This window comes from Bufo gargarizans, chromosome 2 (assembly GCF_014858855.1).
Source record: "Bufo gargarizans isolate SCDJY-AF-19 chromosome 2, ASM1485885v1, whole genome shotgun sequence".
Classification (NCBI taxonomy): domain Eukaryota; kingdom Metazoa; phylum Chordata; class Amphibia; order Anura; family Bufonidae; genus Bufo; species Bufo gargarizans.
The window spans coordinates 558970593-558997260 of record NC_058081.1 but is presented as its reverse complement, the minus strand read 5'-3'; the positions used below and the strand labels follow the sequence as shown (position 1 = coordinate 558997260).

General features: G+C 45.1%; 1 protein-coding gene across 2 annotated transcripts in view; it reads right to left on the bottom strand.

The window, feature by feature from the left end:
- Nucleotides 1–1505: 1505 nt before the first annotated feature.
- Nucleotides 1506–26668, bottom strand: part of LOC122928616 (oxysterols receptor LXR-beta-like) — an 85263-nt gene continuing 60100 nt past the window's right edge. Inside the window, exons 11-13 of one of the 2 annotated variants that reach the window (XR_006387905.1) lie at nucleotides 25664–26152; nucleotides 11606–11683; nucleotides 1506–1876 (exon numbers count right to left, since the gene is read on the bottom strand). Coding sequence is in view for 1 of the 2 variants with exons in the window: in XM_044281623.1 (XP_044137558.1) it covers nucleotides 26006–26152 (147 nt within the window). In the remaining variant the exon portion in view is untranslated. Of the gene's footprint in view, nucleotides 1877–11605; nucleotides 11684–21739; nucleotides 26153–26668 lie in introns of those variants that run through there. The other variant, XM_044281623.1, reaches the window with a different exon arrangement.

The following is a 26668-nucleotide window of genomic DNA, read 5'->3' as shown; positions in this document are numbered from 1 at the left end:
CAGTTTAAATTTATATTTTTTTTTCACTTGTGATCTTAATTCTCTAGGTAAGTATATATCTGGTGGCTACCACATACTGTATGTATAGTTTTTCTTGCGTTTTAATACTGGGAAAAAATTAAAAATGTGACACTGACAAATGCCACCAATGTCAGACCTGTAGGGCCCACACTACTCTCTATAACGAAACACCAAAACTGAAAATAGCCTAGCGCACTGCTCAGGTCATGTCTAGGCTTCGATGACTTTCTTACCCTCATCCTACATTTTCTACCTCTTGGGCTAATAGTATATTACAAAAGATTTTTTTCTACCTTCTAGATTTTATTGCTTGGAGCAGTGCGTCGGCAGAATTTGAAGAGGAGAAGAGCTTGTGAAGACTGCAGTCCAGTGAGAAAGATCCCAACAAGGGTGAACAAGGCTGGCTTCAGTGCTGTGGACCCGAGTCTCTCCTTCTCAGACTCTACATCTTAGTAAAATTAGGAGGCGGCGTATCCGGCACTGGCCGCCAAGCTACACCGAGTGGGCAGCAGACTACTAAGAGAATCTCCTTAAAGGCTTGGTCTATTTTTTTTTCTATTCATGACCTATCCATATCGGTGGGGGGAGGGGGCGACTCCCGACACCCCCACCGATCAGCTGTTTGAAAAGAAGACAGCACTCATACAAGTGCTGCCTTCTCCTCATTGTTAACCTGCTTACCAACTGTAGTGAAGAGCAGTATAATTGCAACTATGGCATCCCTATTCACTTCTGAGGGACATTACCCTACTACTCACTTGGACAGGAAGGTCCCATTGAAGTGAATGCAGTTGCAAAATTTGCTATGGGTCCCAGTCACTTCTAGCTGCGCCCCATGATTCTAGTGTGCAGTAAATGTGAATAAATCGACAAGAAGAAGCCTCTGGGCCCTTGGGTTTTAATAACTCCTATTAATGAATACGGAGAAAACGTAGCCGTTGGGTCAGGATATGTAGTTTGTAGAGCCGATCTGAGCTCTAGATATGAAAAGAAAAGGGAGCGATGGATAGCAAATTTTTTGTCAGAGGAACAGCCTCTGATTATCAACATCACCCAAACTGTGCACCCCAGTCATCTTCTATCGCTCCACACCCATGATGGTTTGTAAATGTGGAAGGTCTAACTAGTTCCACAAGGGTATATCGGCGACAACATCTGTGAACTGGGTTACCAACTTAGATTCTTTCCAGACCAACTAAGAGAGACTACAGGGGAGACTCGAAAAATTAGAATATTGTGCAAAATTAATTTATTTCAGTAATGCAACTTAAAAGGTGAAACTAACATATAAGACTCATTACATGCAAAGCGAGATATCTCAAGCCTTTGTTATAATTTGGATGATTATGGCTTACCGCTTATGAAACCGCAAAGTCACAATTTTGAGGTACCCTTTGCTCAGGGGGTTTGGATTAATTAGCCGACTAGAGTGTGACACTTTGAGCCTAGAATATGGAACCTTTTCACAAAATTGAAGATTATGCTAGCTTTAGTGTACTAATAATCTTAATTTTAACAAGGACAGGAGGCGACTATTTTGCATTTACTCTCTTTACTAACTCCACAGCAGTAAAGAAAAAACGTAAAGAGTAACAAGTAAATCATTGCGCAGCATAGTATATAAGGGTCATGCTGCGTGTACACTTCCTCTTTCTAGAAACGACATCCAGGTCCTGAATGAGGTCGAACATCCAGAAATACAACGAAAACTGCAACAGCGGTTTCTGGCGAGCGGAACTTGAGGAGAATTCTGATAACGAGGTTGGAGGTAAGACCAAATGAAGCCTTCATCCCATCTTATGGAGTCGTGAGGTTAACAAACCAGCGACCAGTGGAGGTCCTGAAGAAGGTTACACTGAAAGAAGAGTATGAAAATATAGGTTAGGTAATGAAGCGTAATTGATCACGCCTGTGGGCCTTAACGGAATGGTGTAAAGTAAAATCATTACAAACAAAGTGCAAATTGTCTAGTGGCTAAATGTATGGCAGGTGTAAGCATGTAGTTATAATTAAAATCTGTCCGTCTAGAAGGCAACATGAGGGTGAGAGATTTCGAACATGTCCCAAATAGAGAGATTATTAAAAACAAACCCCATATCCGTCACCTTGAGGTCCACTCCCCCGAGGAGTCAGGGTAGGGAACAGAAGGGAGGGAAAATAGTCGCCTCCTGTCCTTATTAAAATTAAGATTATTAGTACACTAAAGCTAGCATAATCTTCAATTTTCAAACATGACAGGAGGCTTCCTATTTTGCAATTTTAACGCTGAAGAAGAGACGTCCCCGCAGAAGGGGGAGTGCGAAAAAAAAAAAGGTACGGAAAGTAGATTCCCTAGACCAGTCCGCCGTTCGGAGAATATCCAAAAGGGACGCCCCTGCCAGGAAGGCTGATGAAGCCGCCGCTCCGCGAAAGGAGTGGGCGCCGAAAGCGGGGTCTATACCTGCAAGGGAAAGGATCCAGCGGATCCAACGGGCCAGTGTGGTGACCGAAACTGGGGCGTGAGGGCGCACGTAGGAAACTAGGAGTTGACCCGACGAAGAAGAACGTAGCGAGGAGGTAACCGAAACGTATCTGCGGAGGGTGGACACGACACAGAGCTGCGGGTCGTCTGGAAAAAAGGGGTAAAAGACCGACGCCGAACCCGACTTAGTGCGACGAGAGATATGGAATGTGACTCCTTCAATGGCATCAACATCGAAGGCCCGAACGTCCGAAACCTGTCGGAAAGACACCAGACAAAGGAGAAAAGCGCATTTAGCGGATAGTTGGCGAAGGGAGAGGCGTTCATTCGGAAGCCAATCCCTGAAAAAACGGAGAACAAGTCCCACGTCCCATAGTTGATGGTATTTGGGGGCCGGCGAAGCCGCATGCCGCGAAGCAGGCGGCAGACCAGAGGATCTTTGCCGACCGGGAGGGTGTGGGCTGCCGAAATCGCGGAGCGAACGACGTTGATAGAACGATAAGAGCAGCCAGAAGAAAACAAGGAGCAAAGAAAATTAAGAATCATGGGAACAGGTGCCGTAAATGGATCGGAGTCCTATTCAATACACCAAGTAGACCAGGAGGCCCAAGCTGAAAGGTAGCAGCGTCTAGGTCCTGGGGCCCAAGAGTCCCATAAGAGGTCCCTAGCAGCCTGCGACTCGCCAGGAACCCCGGAAAGAGACCAAGCCACCAGGGGTAGCCGGTCTTCCAGGAGGAGAGGGTAGAGACGTCCTTTGGGATCCGTGAGCAGGTCCTGGGAGGTTGGAAGGAGGAGAGGATCCATGCAGGAGGAGGCCAGGAGGTCCGGGAACCACGGTTGGCTCTGCCACAAGGGCGTTATGAGAACCAGTTTGATTTGTTGCATCCGCATCTGGTGTAGTGTTCTCGCAATCATGGAGAATGGGGGAAAGGCGTAGGCTCCTGTCGACGGCCATTGTTGGAGAAATGGGTCTGTTGCCTGGGTCCGGGAGCCAGCTGAAGAATTCCGGGGTCTGGTGATTGTTGCGAGAGGCGAACAGATCCAGATGAAATGGACCCCTCCGGGCTGCCAGGGCCCTGAAGATTCTCGTGTCTAGCTTCCAGTCGCTGACGTCTCTCTAGTGGCGAGAGAACCAGTCGGCTGTGAGGATGATTTCTCCCGGTAGGTATTCCGCTTGTAACGTGATGTTGCGAGGGAGGCAGTAGTCGAAGATGTCCCTCGTAATATCCGACAGCAGTCGAGAGCGAGCGCCTCCTAGGCGGTTGATGTACTGGACTGCAGAGATGTTGTCCACGCGTAAGAGGATGCAACAATTGGAGCTCTCCTGGGCCAGGCTGCGGATCGCGAAGGATCCCGCCAGGAGTTCGAGGCAATTGATGTGAATGGAGAGCTTGTGCGTCGTCCATGTTCCTCCCGTGGAGATGGTTCCGTTGGTGGCACCCCATCCCCACAAGCTGGCGTCTGATTCCAAAACAAAATCTGGAGTGTCTCCGAATATGGCCTTGCCGTTCCAGGCTTGCATGCTGTCCAGCCACCATGACAGCTCTTCGCGAACTTCCTTAGTCATAGGGATAGGCTGGTCGTAAGTAGGACTGCGGAGTAGGTATTTCGCCTTGAGACGTTGCATGGCCCTGTAGTGGAGAGGACCCGGAAATATGGCTTGAATGGAAGCAGAAAGGAGTCCCACAATCCTGGCCAGGTTGCGTAGAGGGATGGACTGGAGCCGGAGAACTCTGCGAATCTCCTTGCGAATGGTTGCGAACTTCGAGGCTGGTAGCCTCAGAGTGCACGTCGTTGAGTCGATCTCGAAGCCGAGGAATTGTATTGTCTGGGTAGGAGTCAGCTCTGATTTCTGTTGATTCACCACAAAGCCCAGAGATTCCAGTAGGGATACTGCCAGATGAGTGTGTTGGCGTAGTCTGCGTTCGTCGGAGCAGAACAGGAGGAGGTCCTCTAAGTAGATGATGCATCGAACGTCCCTGGACCTCAGGTGGGCCACCACCGGTTTTAGGAGTTTGGTGAAACACCATGGGGCTGAGCTGAGCCCGAAAGGGAGGCAAGTGAATTGCCAAGGGCGTCCGCGCCAGAGGAAACGTAGGCGTGCTCGACAGTCCGGGTGCACCGGGACTGACAGGTATGCATCTTTCAGATCGAGCCTGGTGAACCAGTCGTTGCTCCGAAGAAGGTCCCGCAGGAGGTGGATGCCCTCCATCTTGAAGTGGCGGTAGACCGCGTACGCGTTGAGGGCGCGTAGATTGATGACGGGACGGTATTCTCCCGACTTTTTCCGAACCAGGAAGATGTTGCTGAAGAAACCTCCCTCGTCGTGGACCGGCTGGATAGCCCCTTTGTCGCGTAGCTCCGCGTTGACGAGGTTGTGGTCGGAAGACGACATGCGGATGGGGCGAGGGGGTCGAACCTGAAAGGGGGTCCTCACTAGGTCTAAGATATATCCCTGCACTGTTTGTAGAATCCATGTGTCTGAGCATAGGGCGGCCCAATTGTGGAAAGAAAGGGAAATACGGCCCGCAGTGCGGGTACATGGTAACAACGGAGAAATATGGGTCCTTACCTGCAGCAAAACGGGAACGTCCGCGTGGTCCACGGCCTCTATCCGAGCCTCTAGAAAAGGGTCGTTGCTGATAGTCTCTTGTGGGATAAAACGGTGTTGGTTGAGTACGGGGGCCTGAAGACTAAAAACGGCTGGCGGCACGGCCCCGTTGCCGGCCAGCCCTTCCAAAAACCCCTCTAGTAGGGTTACTTCTGAAAACACTGCGCATTGAGGATTGCGCCTTATTAAGGGAGGTGAACACGTTGACGTGTTTGTTTAGTTCCTTTAGGAATGGTTCACCGAAGAGTTTTCCTTGTGCCTGGGGCCCAATCTCCTTTGTGCCAAGGTCTGCCAATTTACCGTTAATACAGAATGACGCTGCTTTTAGTCTCTCCGAAGAGAGCGTAACATTGGTGTTTCCGATGAAACAAAAACACTGTTGTGCCCACTCTCGAATGTCATGTGCCCATTCCCTGATGTCCTCGGTGGAGAAGGAATCAGCTTTGGCATAGGCGTCATCCGCCAGATACATAATGCGAGCGAGGGGGCCTACAGAATCCAACAGGTTATCTTGGGCGCCCCATAGGCCTTTCTCTACCCCCTGTCGAGGGTCTCTGCCACTGCGCATCATAAAGGTCGTCATAACCTTGTCAAATTCTGGGGTCTGAGCGACCATATCCGGCAGGGAAGGGCGTGGGTATTCAGACCTGAGTCGGTTGCGGACCTCTTTCTCCAGAGGTTTGCGGAGCCATAGGTGCATGAACCTGGAAAGGTGTTCTGGAGGCGACCAGTCACCCGATCTAGGGTGTCAAGAGGAGGCTCTGCGTCCACAGTGTCTTCGATACCTTCTGCCTGGGCCGCACCCTGGAGGGTCTCCCGCATGAAAGCGGAGACAGACTTTTCGTCCGAGCCCCATGCATCGTAATCCCACTCAGAGGCATCAGCTTGCCACTCATCCAGCACTGCCATGGACTGGGCAGAGCCCTGCTCTTCATCTTAAGAGTACTCCTGACGTGGGGCCGGGGTGTGTGGCTTGGCAGATTTACACTTGGCAGGTGCCTTACCCTTAGGTGGTTTGGGTGAATAGTGCTCGCCTTTGTCATTGCGTTTTGTAGGGCGGGATTTACCTCCTGTCTGATAGTCGGATCGATCGGAGCCAAACTCGTGACGTGGACATCTGCGGGTTTTAGGTACGTCAGGAGACGAGGCTCGGGCTTTGGAGAGTGCCTTCTCCACAGAGGCAGCGACAGCTGCGTTAATCATGGCTTGGAAGTCCACAGGGACGTTCTGGGAATCTTCCATGATAAGGGTAGGCTGGTATATCACTGAAAGGCACAGTAATAAACGGGCACCCAGGTCTTGAGAACGGGCGTAGGGTCAGTTTTTATAGTATGGGAACGGAGCCCAGTACGAATCCCAGCAGGATATAGTAGTGACCTTATAAACTGGGGCTCACCCAGTTAGAGAGAACTGCAACAGCTAGTCTCCCAATGAGCAGCGTATTTATAGTGGGGGCTCACCCCGGTTGCACAGGGTTGGGACCCTTAAGTGCAGGTCACAATAATAGACAGGCAGCAGCACTGACCTGACTGACCCAGCCACAGGATAGAGATGAGGCACAGAGATGGAGGCAGGCACAGGGGTGCCAGACATAAAGGGCTGAAAACCAGTAATGCGGGAGTAACCACAGGTTAGTACCGCCACACTAAGTCCCCAAATGAAATGTCTGAGGTAAATTAAGATGGCCGCGATGTCCGTGACCCAAAATGGCGGCCGCGAGTGTAAGCCGCAAGCCGGCCGCGATTGTGAGGCGGGCCGGCGCGAAAACGGCCGCGAGGAGGAAGCCAAGAAGGTACTCCAAGTTAGGGGGCAGTGGGAGAAACCGTGGAAACCGTTAGGGAATGATAATAATAGAAAATAATCGAGATAAGGTACAATAAGTAAGTAAAGCTCCAGGGGAGCAATAGGTCTGACCTGTCTGCGATGGAGCAGTAAAGAAAGAGGAAGTGTACACGCAGCATGACCCTTATATACTATGCTGCGCAGTGATTTACTTGTTACTCTAAGTTTTTTCTTTACTGCTGTGGAGTTAGTATAGAGAGTAAATGCAAAATAGGAAGCCTCCTGTCATGTTATAAAATTCTAATTTTAAGCTGCATTAATGCAATTACTTTTAATTTGCATTACTGAAATAAATGGACTTTTGCACGATATTCTCATTTTTCGAGTTTCACTTGTATGTAAATTTAGGGAGGTTCTCCAGTACTGACCATAGAGTATGAGTGTTCAGGTAGTGCTTCAAAAACCACTCAGAGGTAGGCAGCTCCTCAGAGGTGAACCAGGATGAGGTGTAGCTGCCCTGCTAGATAATATAAAAAATAGTCTGGCAAAGCCAAACACCCTTAGTTTTCAGACATCTCAAGGAGTCCAAACTCAGTTTGGAGCAGGAGTTGCTCCAGATGAAGACCCTAGTGATAGAGACCAGCTCACGAAATGCTGACTTTAGAATGGGTACTTCAGAGTGCTGGAAGAAATGTTTTGGGAGGATAATCATCTTGATTAAGTTAATTCACCCGGCTACTGAGCAAGGTAATGATTTCCAGCTTTTAAATCTATCACGCACATAGCAAATAAGGGTACTTTCACACTTTTCCGGTATTGAGTTCCATCACAGGGGCTCAATACCGGAAAAAAAACAATTCAGTTTTATCCTAATGCATTCTGAATGGAGAGCATTCCATTCAGTATGCATCAGGATGTCTTCAGTTCAGTCCCTTTACGGTATTTGGCCGGAGAAAATACAGCAGCATGCTTTAGTATTTTCTCCGGCTAAAACACTTGCCGGAATGCCGGATCCAACATTAATTCCCATTGAAATGTATTAATGTCGAATCCGGTACCAAGTGTTCTGGAAAACCGGATCCGGTTTCCCGGTCTGCGCATGCGCAGACCTTTAAAAATGCTAAATAAATTAAATACCGGATACGTTTTTCCAGATGACACCGGAGAGACGGATCCGGAATGTCAATGCATTTGTCAGACGGATCCGCATCCGTCTACAAATACTATCCGCTTGAATACGGATTTCCGGAGGCTCCTCACAATGCAAGTGTGAAAGTACCCTAAGGGATTTAATGTTGAGCAGCAAGGCCTGGGAGCGATGTTTAGTAATCTTAATTACCTAGGTATTTAAAGGAATCCACCACTTTTAGGCCACCCATGTGCGACGGGCTGGACCACTGTGCTTTATGCAGAGGCATATATGCTGATTTTTCCCAATTCACCTTTAAGCCAGAGTCCAAATTCGTCTATCATTGCTATGGCATGGGTAAAAGAGGTGTCCAAGAATAAGTATAAAATCATATTGTCGGCATATAGTCCGATTTGGACCACCCTCTCTCACAGTTAAATCCATCGTATGCAATCACTATGGCCAGTGTCTCCACTGCTAAAGCAAATAAGAAGGGAAAAGCTAGCAGATAAATTGCTGTTCACCAGTAGCCTACGCACAGGGCGAGTGTAGAGAAGGGAAATCCAGTTAAGCAACTGAGGACCAAATCCAAAGCTCCTCAGGCTCCCAGGTAGGTAAGCTCACTGTATAGAATCAAATGCCTTGGTGGCATCTAGGGACACCAAGGTCCATGTAGTAGCCCAACAGAGTCACCATTTTCACCAGTCTGATATTCTCTGTGGTGGATTTCCCCCGGCATAAAGCCAGTTTGATCTGGGTGAATCAGGGCTAGTATAAACATATTGAGGCAGGTTGCTAGTATTTTTGTCAGAATTTTATAGTCCACATTGAGTAGTGCAGTGGGTCTATAGGAACTACAGTCCAATAGTTCCTTGTCGGGCTTTAGCAAAAAGACTATAGTGCCCATGAATATACTAGAGTGTAAACAACCTTGTAGATACGCTTTAAGCAGGCATGTCCAAACTGCGGCCCTCCAGCTGTTGCAAAACTACAACTCCCAGCATACCCTAATAGCTGTAAGCTACCCAGGCATGCTGGGAGTTGTAGTTTTGCAACAGCTGGAGGGCCGCAGTTTGGACATGCCTGGCTTTAAAGGTCCAGTCACAGAATCTAAATACTATTAAAATCTAAAAATACTTATCCCATATGGCAAACAGCATAACGGGAAAGAAAATCAAAATGGGTAATAAGCCATTTTTTGTCACTTCACCTCCCCAAAAAATTTAATAAAAAATTATCAAAAAGTTATACACACTTCAAAATGGTATAAATACTACAGATTGTCCCGCAAAATGAGCCCTCACACAGTTCCATAGACAGAACTATTAAAATGTCAGAATATGGCTAAAGAAATATATTTTTTTTTTCCAAAGTTTTTTTTTTTTTTTGAGTATTAAAACACAAGAAAAACTGTATAAATGTGGTATCATTGCAATCAGACTAAGGACTCATGTACACAAATGAGCGCCGCCCGTGCTGTTGGGGACTACAAATTGCGGTCCCCAATGGATGTGCACCATCTGTGTGGCCTGTGCCGACGGATGCAGATCCATTCAACTTGAATGGGTCCACGATCCGTCCACAGGGCAAAAAAATAATGTTCTATTTTTTGCAGTGTGGAGGGATGGACCGATACGCACTTCGTAGTACTTCTATGGCCTTCCGCTCTGTGCCTCTGCATGGTATCTTCTCAATCTTCCCTTGAATGGGTCCGCATCCATGATGCAATACGGGCACGGACCTGCTACGGCCATGTACATGAGGCCTAACCCAGAGAATGAAGGCATGGATCAGTTTTACTGCATAGGGAATTTCATAAAAACAAAACTCATAAAAATGTGTCAGAATTGCGGGATTTTTTTCTCCCACCCCATTTGGAATTTTTTTTTCCAGCTTCCTACTACATTGTATGCAAATTAAATGGTGCCATTAGAAAGTATAACTTGTGACACAAAAAACACATTCTCATATAGCTATGTGAAGAGAAAAAAAAAAAAAAAAGTTATGGCTCTGGAAAGGCAGGGAGTAAAAAACGATAACATAATCGCAGGGTCATGAAGGGGTTAAAATTATGGCCTGGATGTAGCTACTGTATTAATATTATTCTTCCAAATGCCTCCATATTTCAATCTTTTCAGATCCATAGTAAGTAAGGCCTGTTTCACACTGCCGACAGAGAGGAATGGCTGCCAGCCCCATTGACCATAATAGGGTGCGGCAGAGATTCAGCTGTCAATTGGCTGAATCCCAGTATATTTGCCGGGCAGCAGTGGGATGTCCGTCTGATGCCATTTTAGTCAATGGGGCCTGTGGCCATTCCAGTAACATCTAAATGTTCTCTAACAAACCTCTGAGGCCTTCACAGAAACGCTGTAGTTATACTGAGAATACTTTACACACAGGTGGACTCTATTTGACTTCTGAAGGCCGTTGGTCCCACTGGATTTTATTTGGGGGTATCAGAGTATAGGGGCTGAATGCAAATGCACACCACACTTTTCAGATTTTTATTTATTAAATATTTTGAAAACCATGTATTATTTTCTTTTCACGTCACACATACTTGATACTTTGGCCTATCACATAAAACACATTTAAAGGGGTTATCTGAGACTAAAAAATGTCCCCCGTATGCCCAGGCCCCTCACACTGACTCTACTTACCTGGCTCCCTGCGTCGCCGCTTCTCCCCATGTGCGGATGAAAACATCCGGTGTCGGGGGGGTGGGGTGGGGGGGCAGCCAATAGCAGACGGTGACGAGGACGAGCCTCCCTAGCATCGCGTCCCTATCTGCCACCCTCCACCGGATGTTTTTATCCATGCACGGGAAGAAGCTGTAGTGGTGGAGCGGGGAGCCAGGTAAGTAGATTCTATGAGGAGCACGGGCATACGGGGGACATTTTCTAATCTCGGATAACCACCTCTTTAGGTTTGTGGGTGTAACGTGAAATAATTTTGGAAAAGTTTAAGGGCTATGAATCCTTTTTCAATTCACTATCATTCTTACAACTCCCGCTAAAGGGAATCTGTCACATCTCCTTTCTGTGTTCGACTGCGTCGTCTGGCGCATGCGCAGTTCAGGTAATGAAGCCTCTGACAGAAAGACGATTTGCACGAGATTTGGAGAGAAAAGGAGGGGAGGAGTGGTGCTCCAGCAGCGATAAGTACACCTTGGGCTCTTTTAACCTAATTAGTATATTTATAGAAACCTGTTTTTTGGAGATAGAGAAGATTGAGTTGGACATACTTACAAGTGGCTATAGCTGAGCAAACATGACATACGAAGTGACAAGCGGTCCAGGGTGGGGACAGACTCGCTTTTATCCAAAGTCTTAAGGGGAATTCCAGGACCAAACCAAATTGTAGGTGATGTCACTGTCTTTGTATCAACCAGGAACCTACAACTAATATCAATGCCAAAAACGACATTTATGATTATTCAGCACTGCCAAATCTGGGACTTACCCAGGTATTTGGATTTGTACTTCCCCTTTAACCTGTTCCAAATGTGTAGGCAGAAATCTATTTCCTTCTCTTTCCAGGGAAATTTCAAAAAATACCTTTGAACAATTCAACTGTCAGACATGTGAGATTTACTTACCGTCTTCTTCGCTTAGTTTTCTTTGTATACAGAGTTTATTTTCACACGAGGATCAAGATTTCTACCAAACACAAAAATCTGAAATATATGAAGTAAGAGAAGGAGCCAAAGTTTAGTAATAATGCTCGTTTTACTTACAAAAAGACATTGGGGGAGATGTACAAAATTGGTGTAAAAAAATATGGCTTAGTTGCCCATAGCAACCATATTCCACCTTTAATTATCCAAAAGAGCTGTGAAAAATGGAAGGTGAAATATGATTTGCTTTAAAGAGGACCTTTCACCAGGAAAAAGTATGTAAACTGACTATACCGACGTGTAGAGCGGTGCCCAGGGATCCCCCTGCACTTACTGTTATCCCCGGGCGCCGCTCCGTTCTCCGGTTATAGCCTCCGGTATGTTCCTACTTAGGCTCCACCCGGGGGAACTTAGGCTCCACCCAGGGGAACCTGCCACGGTCTCTTTCTCCTATGCTGTAGAGCTGGCCAATCACAACGCTCAGCTCATACCCTGCTGATCCAGCATAGATGCTCCCCAAGCTGCAAGTGAAGACGTACGTTAACCCCTTCCATGCCATAAATGTACAGCAAAGCATACTGAACCTTAGTGCATAATGCCGTAGATTTACATCATGAAGATGGCAGCAGCTCGGGAACAGAGCTGCCACCATCATACAGCTAACACCTCACTGCAACAGCCGAGATCGGAGCTAGCTTGCACCAATCCCAGCCATTTACAACCCTTAGATGCCGCGTTTCATAACGACCACTGCATCTAAGGCTACTTTCACCCTTGCGTTCAGAGCGGATCCGTCTGAGACGGATCCGCTCATATAATGCAGGCGGTGGCTCCGTTCAGTACGGATCCGTCTGCATTATAATGTTAAAAAATTTCTAAGTGTGAAAGTAGCCTCAGACGGATCCGTCCAGACTTTCAATGTAAAGTCAATGGGGGACGGATCCGCTTGAAGATTGAGCCATATTGTGTCATCTTCAAACGGATCCGTCCCCATTGACTTACATTGTAAGTCTGGACGGATCCGCTTGACTCCGCACGGCCAGGCGGACACCCGAACGCTGCAAGCAGCGTTCAGGTGTCCGCCTGCTGAGCAGAGCGGAGGCTGAACGCTGCCAGACTGATGCATTCTGAGCGGATCCGCAACCACTCAGAATGCATTAGGGCAGTACGGATGCGTTCGGGTCCGCTTGTAAGCCCCTTCAAACGGAGCTCACAAGCGGACACCCGAACGCTAGTGTTAAAGTAGCCTAAGGCGTTTACAGAGGGTACGATCTCCCTCTCTTCACAATCGGCCTCTGTGACAGAATTACTAAAAGTCATAGGTACCAAATAGGATACCAATAAAAACTACAGCCCATCCTGCAAAAAAACAAGCCCTCATACAACTACATTTGCGGAAAAATAATAATATGGATGTTAGTATATGGCGGTGAAAAATACAACTGCGGCCCTCCAGCTGTTGTAAAACTACAACTCCCACCATTCCCTGCTGTAGGATGATAGCTGTAGGCTTTTCAGGCATGCTGGGAGTTGTAGTTTTGCAACAGCTGGAGGGCCGCAGGTTGACCATGCCTGCAAAACAAATGCATCTACTAGGCTTGCAGCCATCGGATCTGTGCTGGAGATGCGAGGACAGGAGGGTACACTGAGTCGCATCTTCTGGTCCTGCCCAAAGATTTCTAATTATTGGGAAGAGGTAACGAGAGAGGTTTATCCGATTACCTCAGCTAATATTAAGCTAACTCCGGAGTCAATCCTACTGTTGCTCCCAAATGATACTTGGCGCCCAGCTAAGAGCAACCTAACCACAAGCAGCAAGGCTATTGATTCCTCTCAAATGGCTTAGTAAAGAACCCCCCCACTTTAGAGCAATGGGTCGATAAAGTGGATCAAATATGTCGCCTTGAAGAACTGGCGGGGTGGGAAAACAGGAATCACCAGAGATATCTGAAACTTTGGGGACCCTGGAAACGATACCATGCATCAGGACCTAATTAAAGTGCCATAGACACCTCATCCCTCTATCCGGGCAACACTACCTATGTAAACATATGGATTACATCTTCTCCCTTATGGAATACGAAGGTAGTCAAAGAGGAGCAATAATATGAGCTTCCACCCTGTCCTTGTCACAGATCTGTATGGCTATCTAGTGGAGAATTGTTGGCCACATGGACCCCTCCTCCCACCTCTTCCCCTATCTGATCCTTCCCTATTCCACATTCCCCTTATCTTTTATTTATTAATTCATTGTTAAAATATATTTTTGTTTGGTTTATATTCTGTTCTGCAAAACTAGACTAGACAGAGTGAATGGTAACAATCTCCTATAAATGGGGTCAGACACTTTACCTTTATTTGCATTTCTGTACTCAGGAGAAGTTGCGTGACAAAATTCTTTGATGCTTTTTTTATCTTTTAACCCTTGCAAATATAAAATTTTGAGGCTAAAGCAACTTTTACTATTGGGGAAAACAAATTTCATTTAAATTTTCACGGTCCAATATTCTGTGAAACACCTGTGGGATCAAAACCATCAATACACCCCTAGATGACCTTGGGCGGATGTAATTTAAAAAATGTGGTTATTTCCACTGTACCCTTACCTCAGGGGTGCTGCGAGTTTGACATGGCACCCAAATCCATTAAAGTTAGAATTTGGGTTTCAAAAACCAAATGGTGCGCCTTCCTTTCTGAGCCCTGCTGTTTGCCCAAGCAGCAGGTTACGACCACCTATGTGGTATTGCCATACTTGGGAGAAATGGTGCAACCATTTTTGGGGTGCTTTTTCTCCTGTTAACCCTTGCAAAATGTTCAGCTAAATCTACATATTATTGTTAACACATTTTTGATTTTCATGCCCTAATTGTAATAAATTATATGAAACCCATGTGAGGTCAAAATGCTTCATTCACACCTATATTAATTCCTTGAGAGGTTCAGTTTATAAAATGGGGCTTTTGGGGTGTTTTTGTGTTAGCACCTCAAAGCCTCTGCAAAGCTAAAATGGTGCCCCCCCCCCCCAAAAAAAAACTTCCTAAAAAAATAGATACACAAAATCCACAAGGTGTTCCTTCAATTTTGAAGCTGATATTTGAGATATTTGAGTCACGTAGCACTCTAGGGCAACATATGGGATATTTCTAAAAACTGTGGAATCAGGGTAATACATTTATTATTAGCTCTATTTCATCAACTGCTATATTCCCAAAAATGGATTCAAACGGAAAATCTAAAAAAAAAACAAAAACAAACTACATTTTTTGCTGTGAAATTCCTGTGAAACACCAGAAGGGTTAAACATCGTAAATGACAATTTAAATACTTTGAGGGGTGCAGTTTTTAAAGTGGGCTGATGGGGGGTGTCTAATATAAAGACCTCTTAAAGCCACAGAGTTGGTCCCTAAAAAAAAAAATAAAAAAAAAAATTACAATAATTTGAAATATATATCTATATCTCAATCTATCCATCTATCTATCTTGGAAATTTTCTTGAAAATTTGTTAAACTGCTACTAAATTTATAAGCCCTCTAACAACCCCCAAAAAATAAAAGTACATATCAAAAATGTAAAAAAAAAAAAAAAAGTGGAATTGACCCCCCCAAAACAAAAACACTCTTCCACAATAGTTTTTTGGGTTTCATTTTTACAGCATTCCCTACGCTGTAAAACTGACCTGTGCCTTTCATTCTCTGGCTCAGCAGGATTACAACGATACCACATTTATATAGTTCTTCTTGTGTTTTCATACTTAAAAAAAGATTAACTTCATTGGTACACAATGTCTATGATTTTTTAGTTTATTTTTATTATGGGGAAAGGGGGTGATTTTAATTTTGATTTTTTTTTTTCATCATTTTAACTTTTTTTTTTAACCTGTACATACAATTGTCATTTTTACTTCTGCCTTACACTACAACAAATGATCTTTAAAAGTTACCACATAAAGTGACATGTCAGATTTCAAAAAGACCGTAATTAGACTTGCCAGTATTTCTGTTTCCTTGAATCCACCATGACTGTTACGGATGAGATTGACCCCTTGACCGCCGTAGAGGCAGGAATACACAGAGATAGAGAGAGTTCAAAAGTCATCACCCACTATTTAATTAAAAATATATATATATATATATATATATATATATATATATATATATATATATATATATATATATTCCCCCCCCTAGTATTAATTTCATACTATAGCTTATATTTTATGGGAGGGAATATATGAGCAGTCATGGTGAATTCAAGGAAACAATTACTGGTAAGTCTTTCCATTTCATGACGGCTACGGATGAGAACAAATTACGTTTTTGGGGGGGGGGGGGGGGTTACTGCTAGCAACACTTTTTGGCCAAAGGCCAAATCCAAAATGACAAATTGGAATGGGGTGTAATGGGTATGCGTCCAAATAAATATGTTTGAAAAGGACGCTATAACAAAATAACATGCTGTATTATAATGTTCAGGTAAAATAAAGGGGGTATCTAATTATACTGCATATAGCAGCTGAATGAAAAATCTAGCGTCACAAATTTTTGGGACCAACCAACCTCATAACACCATAGTAGAGGGGTAAGTGTATGTAAGCAGTATGTTAAGCGAGTCCCACAAACTAAACCCACCAACACTGGGGGCATAACACCACAAGGTCATATGTCTGAACCTAAGTGGGGTACTGAACAACTGGATAACTGGTACCAAAATATAGCGCCAGATATCGACTTGTTTACAGTGGATATCAGCGCGCATAACATCCACTGCACTGAACAATATCAGGTGCAGGACTGAGGAAAAGATAATGGGAGCCGCTAGGTTTGACTGGTGTGTCAAAAACACTGACTCATCTGACACAGTCCTATGTAGTCTATGCTCAACGCGTTTCCATGCACAGGGGTGCACTTCATCAGGAGCAAAATGCACAGTCACTGAAGCCCACAGCCTCTGATGTAGGTGTTCACTTGAGGCTAAACAGGAAGGGCAGATGAAGAGCGACCTGCCTGTGACCGAATTCCTCTAGTGTAAGGCACGGCATAATTTCTGGCACCTACAACCCTGCCTAAGCCGTCCACCTCTAGATTGAGGGGCAGCGTGCAACAAATCGGCACTATAATGGCCGTGAAGAGGCTCGCAAACCACCTGGGTTTAAAACCCCGCGCCCGACACAGCCAACCCAAATCCGAATTTTTTTGCAGAAAATAATGTGTTTGCGTGACTGCCTCTGCCTCAGAGTTTCCTACTAGAAGAAAGTAATCTAGGTAAGGGAAGTTTACTAAACCTTACTGTCTGAGGGAAGACAACATTTCCACTAGAAATTTCGTGATGACCCATGGTGCTGAGGAAACCCCGAATGGAAGGGCGCAGAATTGAAAACGATGCAATATGTGCCCCAGGCCCTCTAGTGCAAACCGAAGATATTTCTGTGAGCTCTGATGGATCGGTATATGGTAGTAGGCGTCTTTGAGATTCACAGATGTCATGTAGGCCTGCTTTTTTATTAGGGGAACAATGGACGAGATTGATTCAATTTTGAACTTCCTGTATGTTATAGACTTTAGTTTAAGTCTTTTAGGTTTAGGAACTGAGCCATCTGGTTTTTGTACAAGGAAAAGCCTCGAGTAAAAGCCTCGTCTTTTTTCTGACTCTGGGACCTCTTACGACACCCGATTTTTTTTTTATCCTGTATCCTTTGCTATATCTTTGACAGAGTGGTGGGACTGTGGGAAGTTATTTGAAATTTTCTAGGGGGGTTTGAAGCAAACTATTTTGTATCCATTTTTTACAATATCTATTGCCCAAGGATTTGAGGTTATCGATTCCCATTGGGTCCCAAAAAATGTCAACCTCCCCCCTAATCTGGTGCCATTGTTTTTCATTTTGTTTGTTTTGGGGGTTGAGGAGGAAACCACTACCTTTGCCTCCCGTCTGAAACTCCAGCACCCAGTTTTTCCTTTTCTCCTGTACGGCCTGGATTGTGACTGTAGAGACGGAAAAAAACAAAAACAAAAAACTTTTTTTGTTCTTCAGGAAACCCTTTCTTTTTGTCTGCTGCCTTTTCTAGGATCTTATCTAGTACAGGCCCAAGCACCTATTCTCCTGAGAACGCTATGGAGCATAATTTTGACTTGGAGGTTCTGTCACCACCCAAGGATTTCATCCAAAGTGCGGCGTCTTTAGCTGCAAATCTAACAGATTCCGCTAAAAGGGTCTGCCAGGAACGCCGTGGTGGATTTCAGAAGTGGGGTAGAATGCAGAATTTCTTACATGGTTCTCTAGCTCATTAAGCCAGAAGTACATGGCTCTAGCAACGGATGTAGCCGCAATATTCATTTTCACCCCGAACATTGACACTTCCATACATTTACTTAGAAGGGCATCCCCTTTCCGTTCCATTGGGTTACGTAATTGTGATGAGCCTTAAAATGGCAGGGAAGTTTTCTTCACAACCTTTGCCAATTATATGTCTATTTCTGGTGTTTCGTTAAAGATTTATGCTTCTGTAGAATCAAAAGGAAGCCTTTTTTTATTCTCTAGAGACCCCCAGTCTCCTTTCTGGATCTGCCCATTCATGACTGACCATTACCTTAATATTTTCATTGATTGGGAAAACCTTGGCTCTTTTTGTACGTAATCCCCCAAATATTTCATCCTGTACCGATCTCGGTTTTTGGATGTCTTCAATCCCCATGGTCTCTCTCACTGCCTGTATTTTTTTTTATCATCTTCCACTACCTCTCCTTCTGTTAATTGATCATCCTCAAAATCCTGTCTAGAAACAGACACCACGTCATCCATGTCCTCAACATCAGAGGAGGATGGAACGGATAACCTTGGCTTTTTAGTAGCAGGTGTGGTTTGAAGGAGAGTAAGGCTCCATTCACATGTCCGCAATTTCATTTGCGGAACGGAATTGCGGACCCATTTTTTTTTTCATTCCTATGGACACGGAATTGCTGGCCCGCACTTCCGGGTCCGCAATTCTGTTCCCGAAAAAAATGGAACATGTCCTATTCTTGTCCACAATTGCGGACAAGAATAGGCATATTCTATAGTGCCGGGAATGTGCGGTCCGCAAAATGCAGAACGCACATTGCCGCTTTCCGTGTTTTGCGGATCTGTGGCTCCGTGGATCCGCAAAACACGTTGCAGACGTGTGAATGGAGCCTAAGTGTGCCCAGTGAGGATCTAATTTCATCCTGAATCATGGATTTTACTTCCATCAGGATAGACGGTTGCAAGACTTGCATACTTTCTTTTTATATCCCTCAGGTAATTTTTTTGAACAAGTGACAGACTTGTTATATTATGGTTTAACTTTTGTTTCTTTAACTCCCTGGTAAAAGAAGAGCAACCCAGAATCAGTGCATATATACAATCAGACGCAAGGAAAAGAAAGTGTAGATTCCCCATATGGAAACTCACGGATGGAGTAGCCGAAGGTGGGTCTGCGCAGCCCATGCGGGTCACGGGAGCTTCAGGAGCTGACATTCTTACTAGAGTCAGGGGAGACGCTGTTTTGAAATCGCTGTGCTACTTTCATACAGTATGGCGTCTGACGTCATCCCTGCGCCTGCGTGATGACGCGCTCCCCCTTCTGGGAAACCAGGCAGTGTATCTGGTTATGCCCCCATAATGAAAGAAATAAAAATAAGATGTAAAGAAAAACCGAAAGTAACTCTTCAACTCCCCTTAGGGAGTCGTCCTCTGTGCAGTGCCCCGTAGGGACAGGAAAACACTGAAGGGCGAGAGTGGGTGGGGGCTGTTAAACTCTCTCTGTGTATTCCTGCCCCTACGGAGGTCAAGGGGTCAATCTCATCCGTAGCCGTCACGGTGGATGAAATGGAAAATGGGGCTTCTTTATTCTTAAGGAGTTAACGGCACATGACCTCGGGGGTCATGTGCTATACTTCTTGGCATCTTTGCGATGTCCGCGGTATGGCAGGGCAGCATCATATTCCACAATGCTCCAGGTACAAATTTCTTCAATCCTCTCTTGTTGTATGGCCCCTTCCTGTTGAGTGCCCTGCAAGTAATGTTAGGATTCTGACCGCTGGAGGTTGCTTACTTGTATGGCCAGATGTAGTTACAAGTCTAATGATGTGCAAAAGCTTTTTATATATTTATCATTATCGCAACATTGCTAGCACAGATACATACATTCAATTTGTCTTCACCAGATATGGTTCAAAAGGTGTTTCCTTGGATTACAACTAGGCATGGCTTGATGTTGTGAGATCTTCTAATCAGGGCAGACAACCCCTTTTAGAAGCTTATAGTGAAACATTGTCTGGTAGTTGTCACAGGCAAGGAAACAAGATGTACTTAAACATGATTTCACTTTATTCTGAACAGCCCATTTAAAGGGAAAAACATCAATGGCCCATGTTCTCAAACGTAAAGCTTAAATTGTTAAAAAGCCGTTACAAAAGGTCAAACAGGCATTGTCAGCAACGTAATAAGTCGTCAATTATTACACTTCAGGTAAAGCATCAATTAATAACTTCTTTATATATGGACAGATTGTGGAAGTATACTTAAGGATAAGAATTTTAAAGTGCCCCTTTAAGAAAAAAAAAAAAAAAGAAGAAAAAAAACAACAACAAAAAACCCACACATCTAATGGGATGCCAGGAATGGTACTACCAATCATTTTAATATTAGTTCTGTCACCATGTTTTTTTTCTTACTAAACATCTAGTCAAAAATAATGGAATAATCTGGTATACCTCTGGCAAAAGATAGTCTGGGGGGGGGGGGGGGGGGCGTCTGGGAATGGGGATACACTTAAAGGGGTTCTCCGGGCTATGGAGTAGGGTAGAGTTGGTACCATGCAGTGGAAAAGTGGCTTAAAAGGGTTCTCTTGGCTACAGATATTGATGATGTATCCCCCAGATAGTTCATTAACATTAGATTGTAGTGGTCAGACACCCAGCACCACCACTAATCAGCTGTTTTGGGCTTCTGTGGAGGCGGCAACTGTGTATGGAGTGGATGCACAACCCCCATTCACTTAAATGGGAGTTGAGTTGCATTACCTAGGTACTTCCACTGCAGAGCAGTTTCCCTCCAGCAATATAAACGGTACAGTTTCTGATGTTTGGACCGCCACTAATCTGTTACTGATGACTGATCTGGATAGGTCATCAATATCTGTAGCCTGGAGAAACCCTTTAAGCCACTTGTTCACTGCACAGTATCAACTCTACCCTACCCTACACTATTCGGTTTGGTACAAGACAGTCTGTTTTCCACCGTGGATATGGAAACCCCTCAACGTAGCTGGTAGCAGCGTTGTGAGGACTCTCTTGGACCAGTCACTAGTCAGCAGTGTGGTCATGTCACCTTCATGGTAACAGCTTGGCTGACTTGGAACCTCCTCGGATGTGGTACCTAAAAAGTACCAGGTATTATCTGCAACCCTGGCCTCGTGGAAAAATAGGGTAGAGGTGAGCTGTTTCCATGCAGTGGAAAAGCTTTTTAGGCATCTTTCACACTTGCGTTGTCCGGATCCGGCGTGTACTCCACTTGCCGGAATTGCACGCCGGATCCGAAAAACCGCAAGTGTACTGAAAGCATTTGAAGACGGATCAGTCTTCAAAATGCTTTCAGTGTTACTATGGCAGCCAGGACGCTATTAAAGTCCTGGTTGCCATAGTAGTAGTGGGGTGCAGTATACTTACAGTCTGTGCGGCTCCCGGGGCGCTCCAGAGTGACGTCAGAGCGCCCCATGCGCATGGATGACGTGCCATGCGATCACGTGATCCATGCGCTTGGGGCGCCCTGACGTCACTCTGGAGCGCCCCGGGAGCCGCACGGACGGTAAGTATTCTGTTCCCCCGCTCCCTGCTACACTTTACCATGGCTGCCAGGACTTTAGCGTCCCGGCAGCCATGGTAACCACTCTAAAAAAGCTAAACGTCGGATCCGGCAATACGCCAAAACGATGTTTAGCTTAAGGCCGGATCCGGATCAATGCCTTTCCATGGGCATTAATTCCGGATCCGGCCTTGCGGCAAGTCTTCAGGATTTTTGGCCGGGGCAAAAAGCGCAGCATGCTGCGGTATTTTCTCCGGCCCAAAAACTTTCCGGTCCGGAACTGAAGACATCCTGAACGGATTTCACTCCATTCAGAATGCATTAGGATAAAACTGATCAGGATTCTTCCGGCATAGAGCCCCGACAACGGAACTCTATGCTGGAAGACAATAACGCAGGTGTGAAAGAGCCCTTAGAGGGTTCTACTGAACTGAATTTTAGATAGAACTCTCTGCAGAGAACGGTAGGGGGCGATATAGTGGTCCTAACCTGGCTTCTAAAAGCCAACCACATCAAAACCAACAAGACCTGGATTCCCCTTATGGCAAAAAAACAAAATGTACAATGGGAAGCACTCTGGGACAGTTCTCTCTTTAAAGAGAACCGTCACCGGCGACCTCCTGTTTGCATAGACACATAGCTATGATTCACTTCACCTGATTAGAACATGGTTTTTATTTCGTTAATGTGAGACTCCATTCCGGAGTTAGGGCTCATGCACACGACCGTGTGCCAGCCGGGCCCCGACTACAGGCCCTGGCTGTTCTTGCACTGCATCACGGATGCGGACCCATTCACTTGAATGGGTCTGCAATCTGAAAGGTTGGTGCGGAACGGAGGCAAGGAACCCCCCAGAAGCACTACGGAGAGCTTCCGTAGGGTTTCTGTCCGTGCCTCTGCACCGCAAAAAAGTAGTGCATACCTATTAAGAAAATGTATCATAACTCAGGAACGGAGACTCAGATGAACAGGAGAAAAACAGCGTTTTAATAAGGTGAACCCCAGCTATGTCTAGGTAAACAGTTTGATAGGGAGGTCGCTGGTGGCAGATCATTTTTAAATGTCGGTCGGATATTGTGTGCGTGAATGGTCACACAATGCAGTAGCAGCAGCAGTGCAGTTTTCAAGGCTTTTTTTCCTTTCCAATCTGCAGCAACCATGTGTCCCTGGAAGATGAAGTTTTACAAATTAACATTTCTTAGAACCATTTCTAAGCGAATTAAACCGGAAGCTAGACTGCTGGCCTCAAAAACTTCAAAGCAAAAGGATGGGGGTGATGTGGACAACCTATTAAAGTAAGACTTCAAATGTGTCAAAATATACCCACAAATATATGTATATTGAGGTTTCTATATAGCTTTGTGAAATCCGTGTAGATGTCTGACCGATCCACATGGACTATCGCCTTGTAAACTCAAGAATTCCCCACGAAATACCGATTCAGAGCATCTTTTCTTAAGACCTCATTCACATAGTCCGTGTTCTGCATCAGTTATTGTTAGCCAAAACCAAGTGCGGGTCAAAACCCCAGAGCTGGAAAACCATTATACCCTATACCGTGTAGGCTCCACTCCTGCAGTGTACGTATTATTCCTTGGTTATTGCATGGTGCCTTTCCTTGGTTATGCCTCCTAGAAATAAATAAACTGACAACTGGATGTTACCATTCTCTTGCCAAAAGGGTGTGTCCTTTCACAGTCCGGCACTACTGAATGAGTGCTTCCAGTGTGAAACTGTGTAGGGACACACCCTGTTAACGAGAGGAATGGTAACATCCAGTTGTCAGTTTGTGTACATATCCAGGAGGAATAATTTATTATATTCACTTATAACGTGCTGTGGAATATGTGCACAAACTGACAACTGGATGTTACCATTCCTCTTGTTAACAGGGTGTGTCCCTACACAGTGACACTGGAAGCACTCATTTAATAGTGCCGGAATGTGAAAGGACACACCCTTTTACCAAGGGAATGGTAACATCCAGTTGTCAGTTTATTCATTTCCAGGAGGCATAAAGCAACCATGCAATTAAGAAAAAAAAAATAATGTTCCAGTATTGCTATTTAATGGGTGATGGAAATATTTTCTATAACAGACCTGTCATATGAGCAAAGCGGTCCTATTACAAGTCCTTGAACCTACAGGGCTATTTCTTGAAGGAAGGTGCATCTGAATAAACCCTTTACATTGGAGAAGTGACAGTCTTTGCTTACCATACAGCTAATAACAAATGGCCGTGTCTGGCAGTTCACTTCAAGAATAAACTGCCCATGGATCAGGAGACCCAACTAAAAGCTACTTATGGGGGAACGCTCAATTGACCAGGCTGTGCAATCCCGACAAATCTAGTGCTTGGTGCACCAACCAAGAATCATTTTTCAATCTCAATTTTAGGGTGTTCTGGTTAGTTACAAATGATAAGGGGGGGGGGGGGGGGGGCTTTTATTACAACAGGGTTCTGCTAACCCAATACCCCGCCTCACCTACCATCTAAGTGCTTGAAAGGAAGGCCACAGATTGTCGAAACGTCAGAGAAGCTGCTGATGGAGGAGGGGGGGGGATATGTAATTCTGCAGTTTTTGTGTCATAGCTGTAGCCACAAATATTATTTTCATTCGGTTAAAGTTTTATTCCCACAAGCCTATTCCATCCCCGGTAGTCTAGGTTAAGCATGCATAGCTGATACCCGCACTTCTTGTTCTGAACTAGGCGGGCATGCACACTATGCCCCAAGCTGTTTTTTGCCTCTTTCTGCGCCGCTTGGCAGTGTGACGGGCACTCAACCACCAACAGTAAGTTTTCTACAAAAAACAAATATTTAAATATGAATATTTGAATGCCTATAGTTGCTACACTGGTTGTTTTCTACTGGCTAATGTCAGCAGCGCAGTACAGTACAGAAAATCAGGTGCTTGTGGGAAATTTAGCTGTCATGTGGGCAGGGCTTAAAGGGGTATTCTAGGACAGAAAAAAGCAAGATGGCCATAAATAGGTTAAAAAAATGGGCTTATACACACTTTGCTGATCCTCACTGCTATTAAGACGGTAACCAGGCCCCTGCTGTCCCCTTCACGTCCTTCTCCTATCTTAGAAAAAAGTGGAATCAGGAAGTGGATCACAACGGGGACCCGAGCACCATCAGAATAGAAGAGATTTATTTTTTTAACCAATTAACAACCATCCCACATTTTTCTTTGTTCTGGAATACCCCTTTAAGTACTGCCCACTTTACACAGAAAAGAAAGACACACAGTCCAGGACCAGGAGCCAAAAGCAGTGGCAGGAAAACGAGTTAATGAGTATCCAAAAGCAAGTTATATGCTGTTAGGCTACAGGGCATTAAAAAATATTTGATTATGGAATTATAGGCCAAAATATCCTCTAGTACCTGCCAGCCAAGCAGAATACAGTAAGTGCCAAGAAAAGAAAATCATCAACAATATCAAATGCCAACTAAAATGGAGGTGGCAGAAAAGTCCATGTAAGTTCAAGATTTAATGCAGGAAGGATTGAGTAACTTCTAGCATGTGGAAGATGGTCTACTGCATTAGGCCTCCTGCACACGACCGTAGGTGTCTCGTTGCCGTATTGCAGACCGCATTTGCGCATCCACAATACACGGGCACCATTCCATGTGCATTCCGCATTCACTTCAACGGGTCTACGGAGTGCTTCCATGGGGTTTTGTCCTGGACTTCCGTTCTGCAAAAAGATAGAACACTTCCTATCTTTTTGAAGTACTGCCAGATCGCGAACCCATTAAAATGAATGGGTCCGCGATCCGCTGCAGCTGCCCCACAGTCGGTGTTCATGCATTGCGGCCCGCAGCACGGCCACGGGGCAGACGCGTGTGCAGGAGGCCTTATGGTGATGCTTGAAGGGGATCACGGGGATGTTCTGATCCATGAAGCCTTGCAGGACCAGACACAGTGGTATCTGATCCACTACACTGACAGCACTGGGGGTAGCTAATCTCATAGCACAACATTCAGTCGCCTCCGTATAAGAAAATACTAACTTTTTTTTTCCACAACAGCAGGATTAGTGCGAAGACCAGTGGCTCAGTCACTGCTTCACGAGACTAAACTATAAGATCTCTGTACATTTACATCTAGCACATGACTTGCTCTGAAGTCATTGTCACATATAGCCTTGCAGGGGAGTTACTTTATAAAAGTCATCATCCTGTGGGGAGGGTAAGAAGCCCTGTATCTTACCTTGTCACCAACCTAAGGTTCAGCTAAACAAAACCAGCCCGAAACGAGACAAACATGGTAGAAGCCCCAAAAGAAAGAGATTGCATCCCTTTCTACTGATCAGGCCAGCTATAAATAAGTCACTGTAAAGCTGTATGTACTTCTCCCCGGTCTCAAGTCTCTTTACTTAGGGTACCTAACCTTCCATGGGTTAGCTGAAATGTTTGCATCATCTCCCTAGGTGATGTCAGAAAGGTCTTTGATGCAGGCCTGGCATTTAGTCCATATGCAGTGCCTGTATCGTCCATTGCTTAGCAAGTTAAGGAGGTCAGAGGGTCTCAGGTGCACACTGTTCATTAGCGTCTACTCGTGAACATCCCAGATCTCAGACAGAAGAGGTGGCAGTTTTTTATCCTGAAGACGGAGGGCAAAAACCTGTTCTGAGTGCACGCTGCTGAGGGTGCGCAGGCTGACCAACTTCATTAACATACGAGGAAACATCAGGTGATCCTGGGGAAGAAACGGGAAGAAATGAGTTAGAGGGACTCGATAGGTGCCAAATTATCAAATATGGATCATTGAATCGTTGTAGAAGTATACAGAATGTATGATTAAAGGGGTCTTCCGAGACTTTAATACTGATTACCTATCCTCCCAGTACTCACAGGAGCGCTCAAACAACCCTGACCGATCAGATACTGATGGCCTATACAGAGAAAGGTCATCAGAATGAAAATCTCAAAAAAAAACATTTAACCACTTCAACCCTGCTAGCTAAAACCCCCTTAATGACCAGGCCACTTTTTACACTTCTGCACTACACTACTTTCACCGTTTATCGCTCGGTCATGCAACTTACCACCCAAATGAATTTTACCTCCTTTTCTTCTCACTAATGGAGCTTTCATTTGGTGGTATTTCATTGCTGCTGACATTTTAACTTTTTTTGTTATTAATCAAAATGTAACGATTTTTTTGCAAAAAAATGACATTTTTCACTTTCAGCTGTAAAATTTTGCAAAAAAA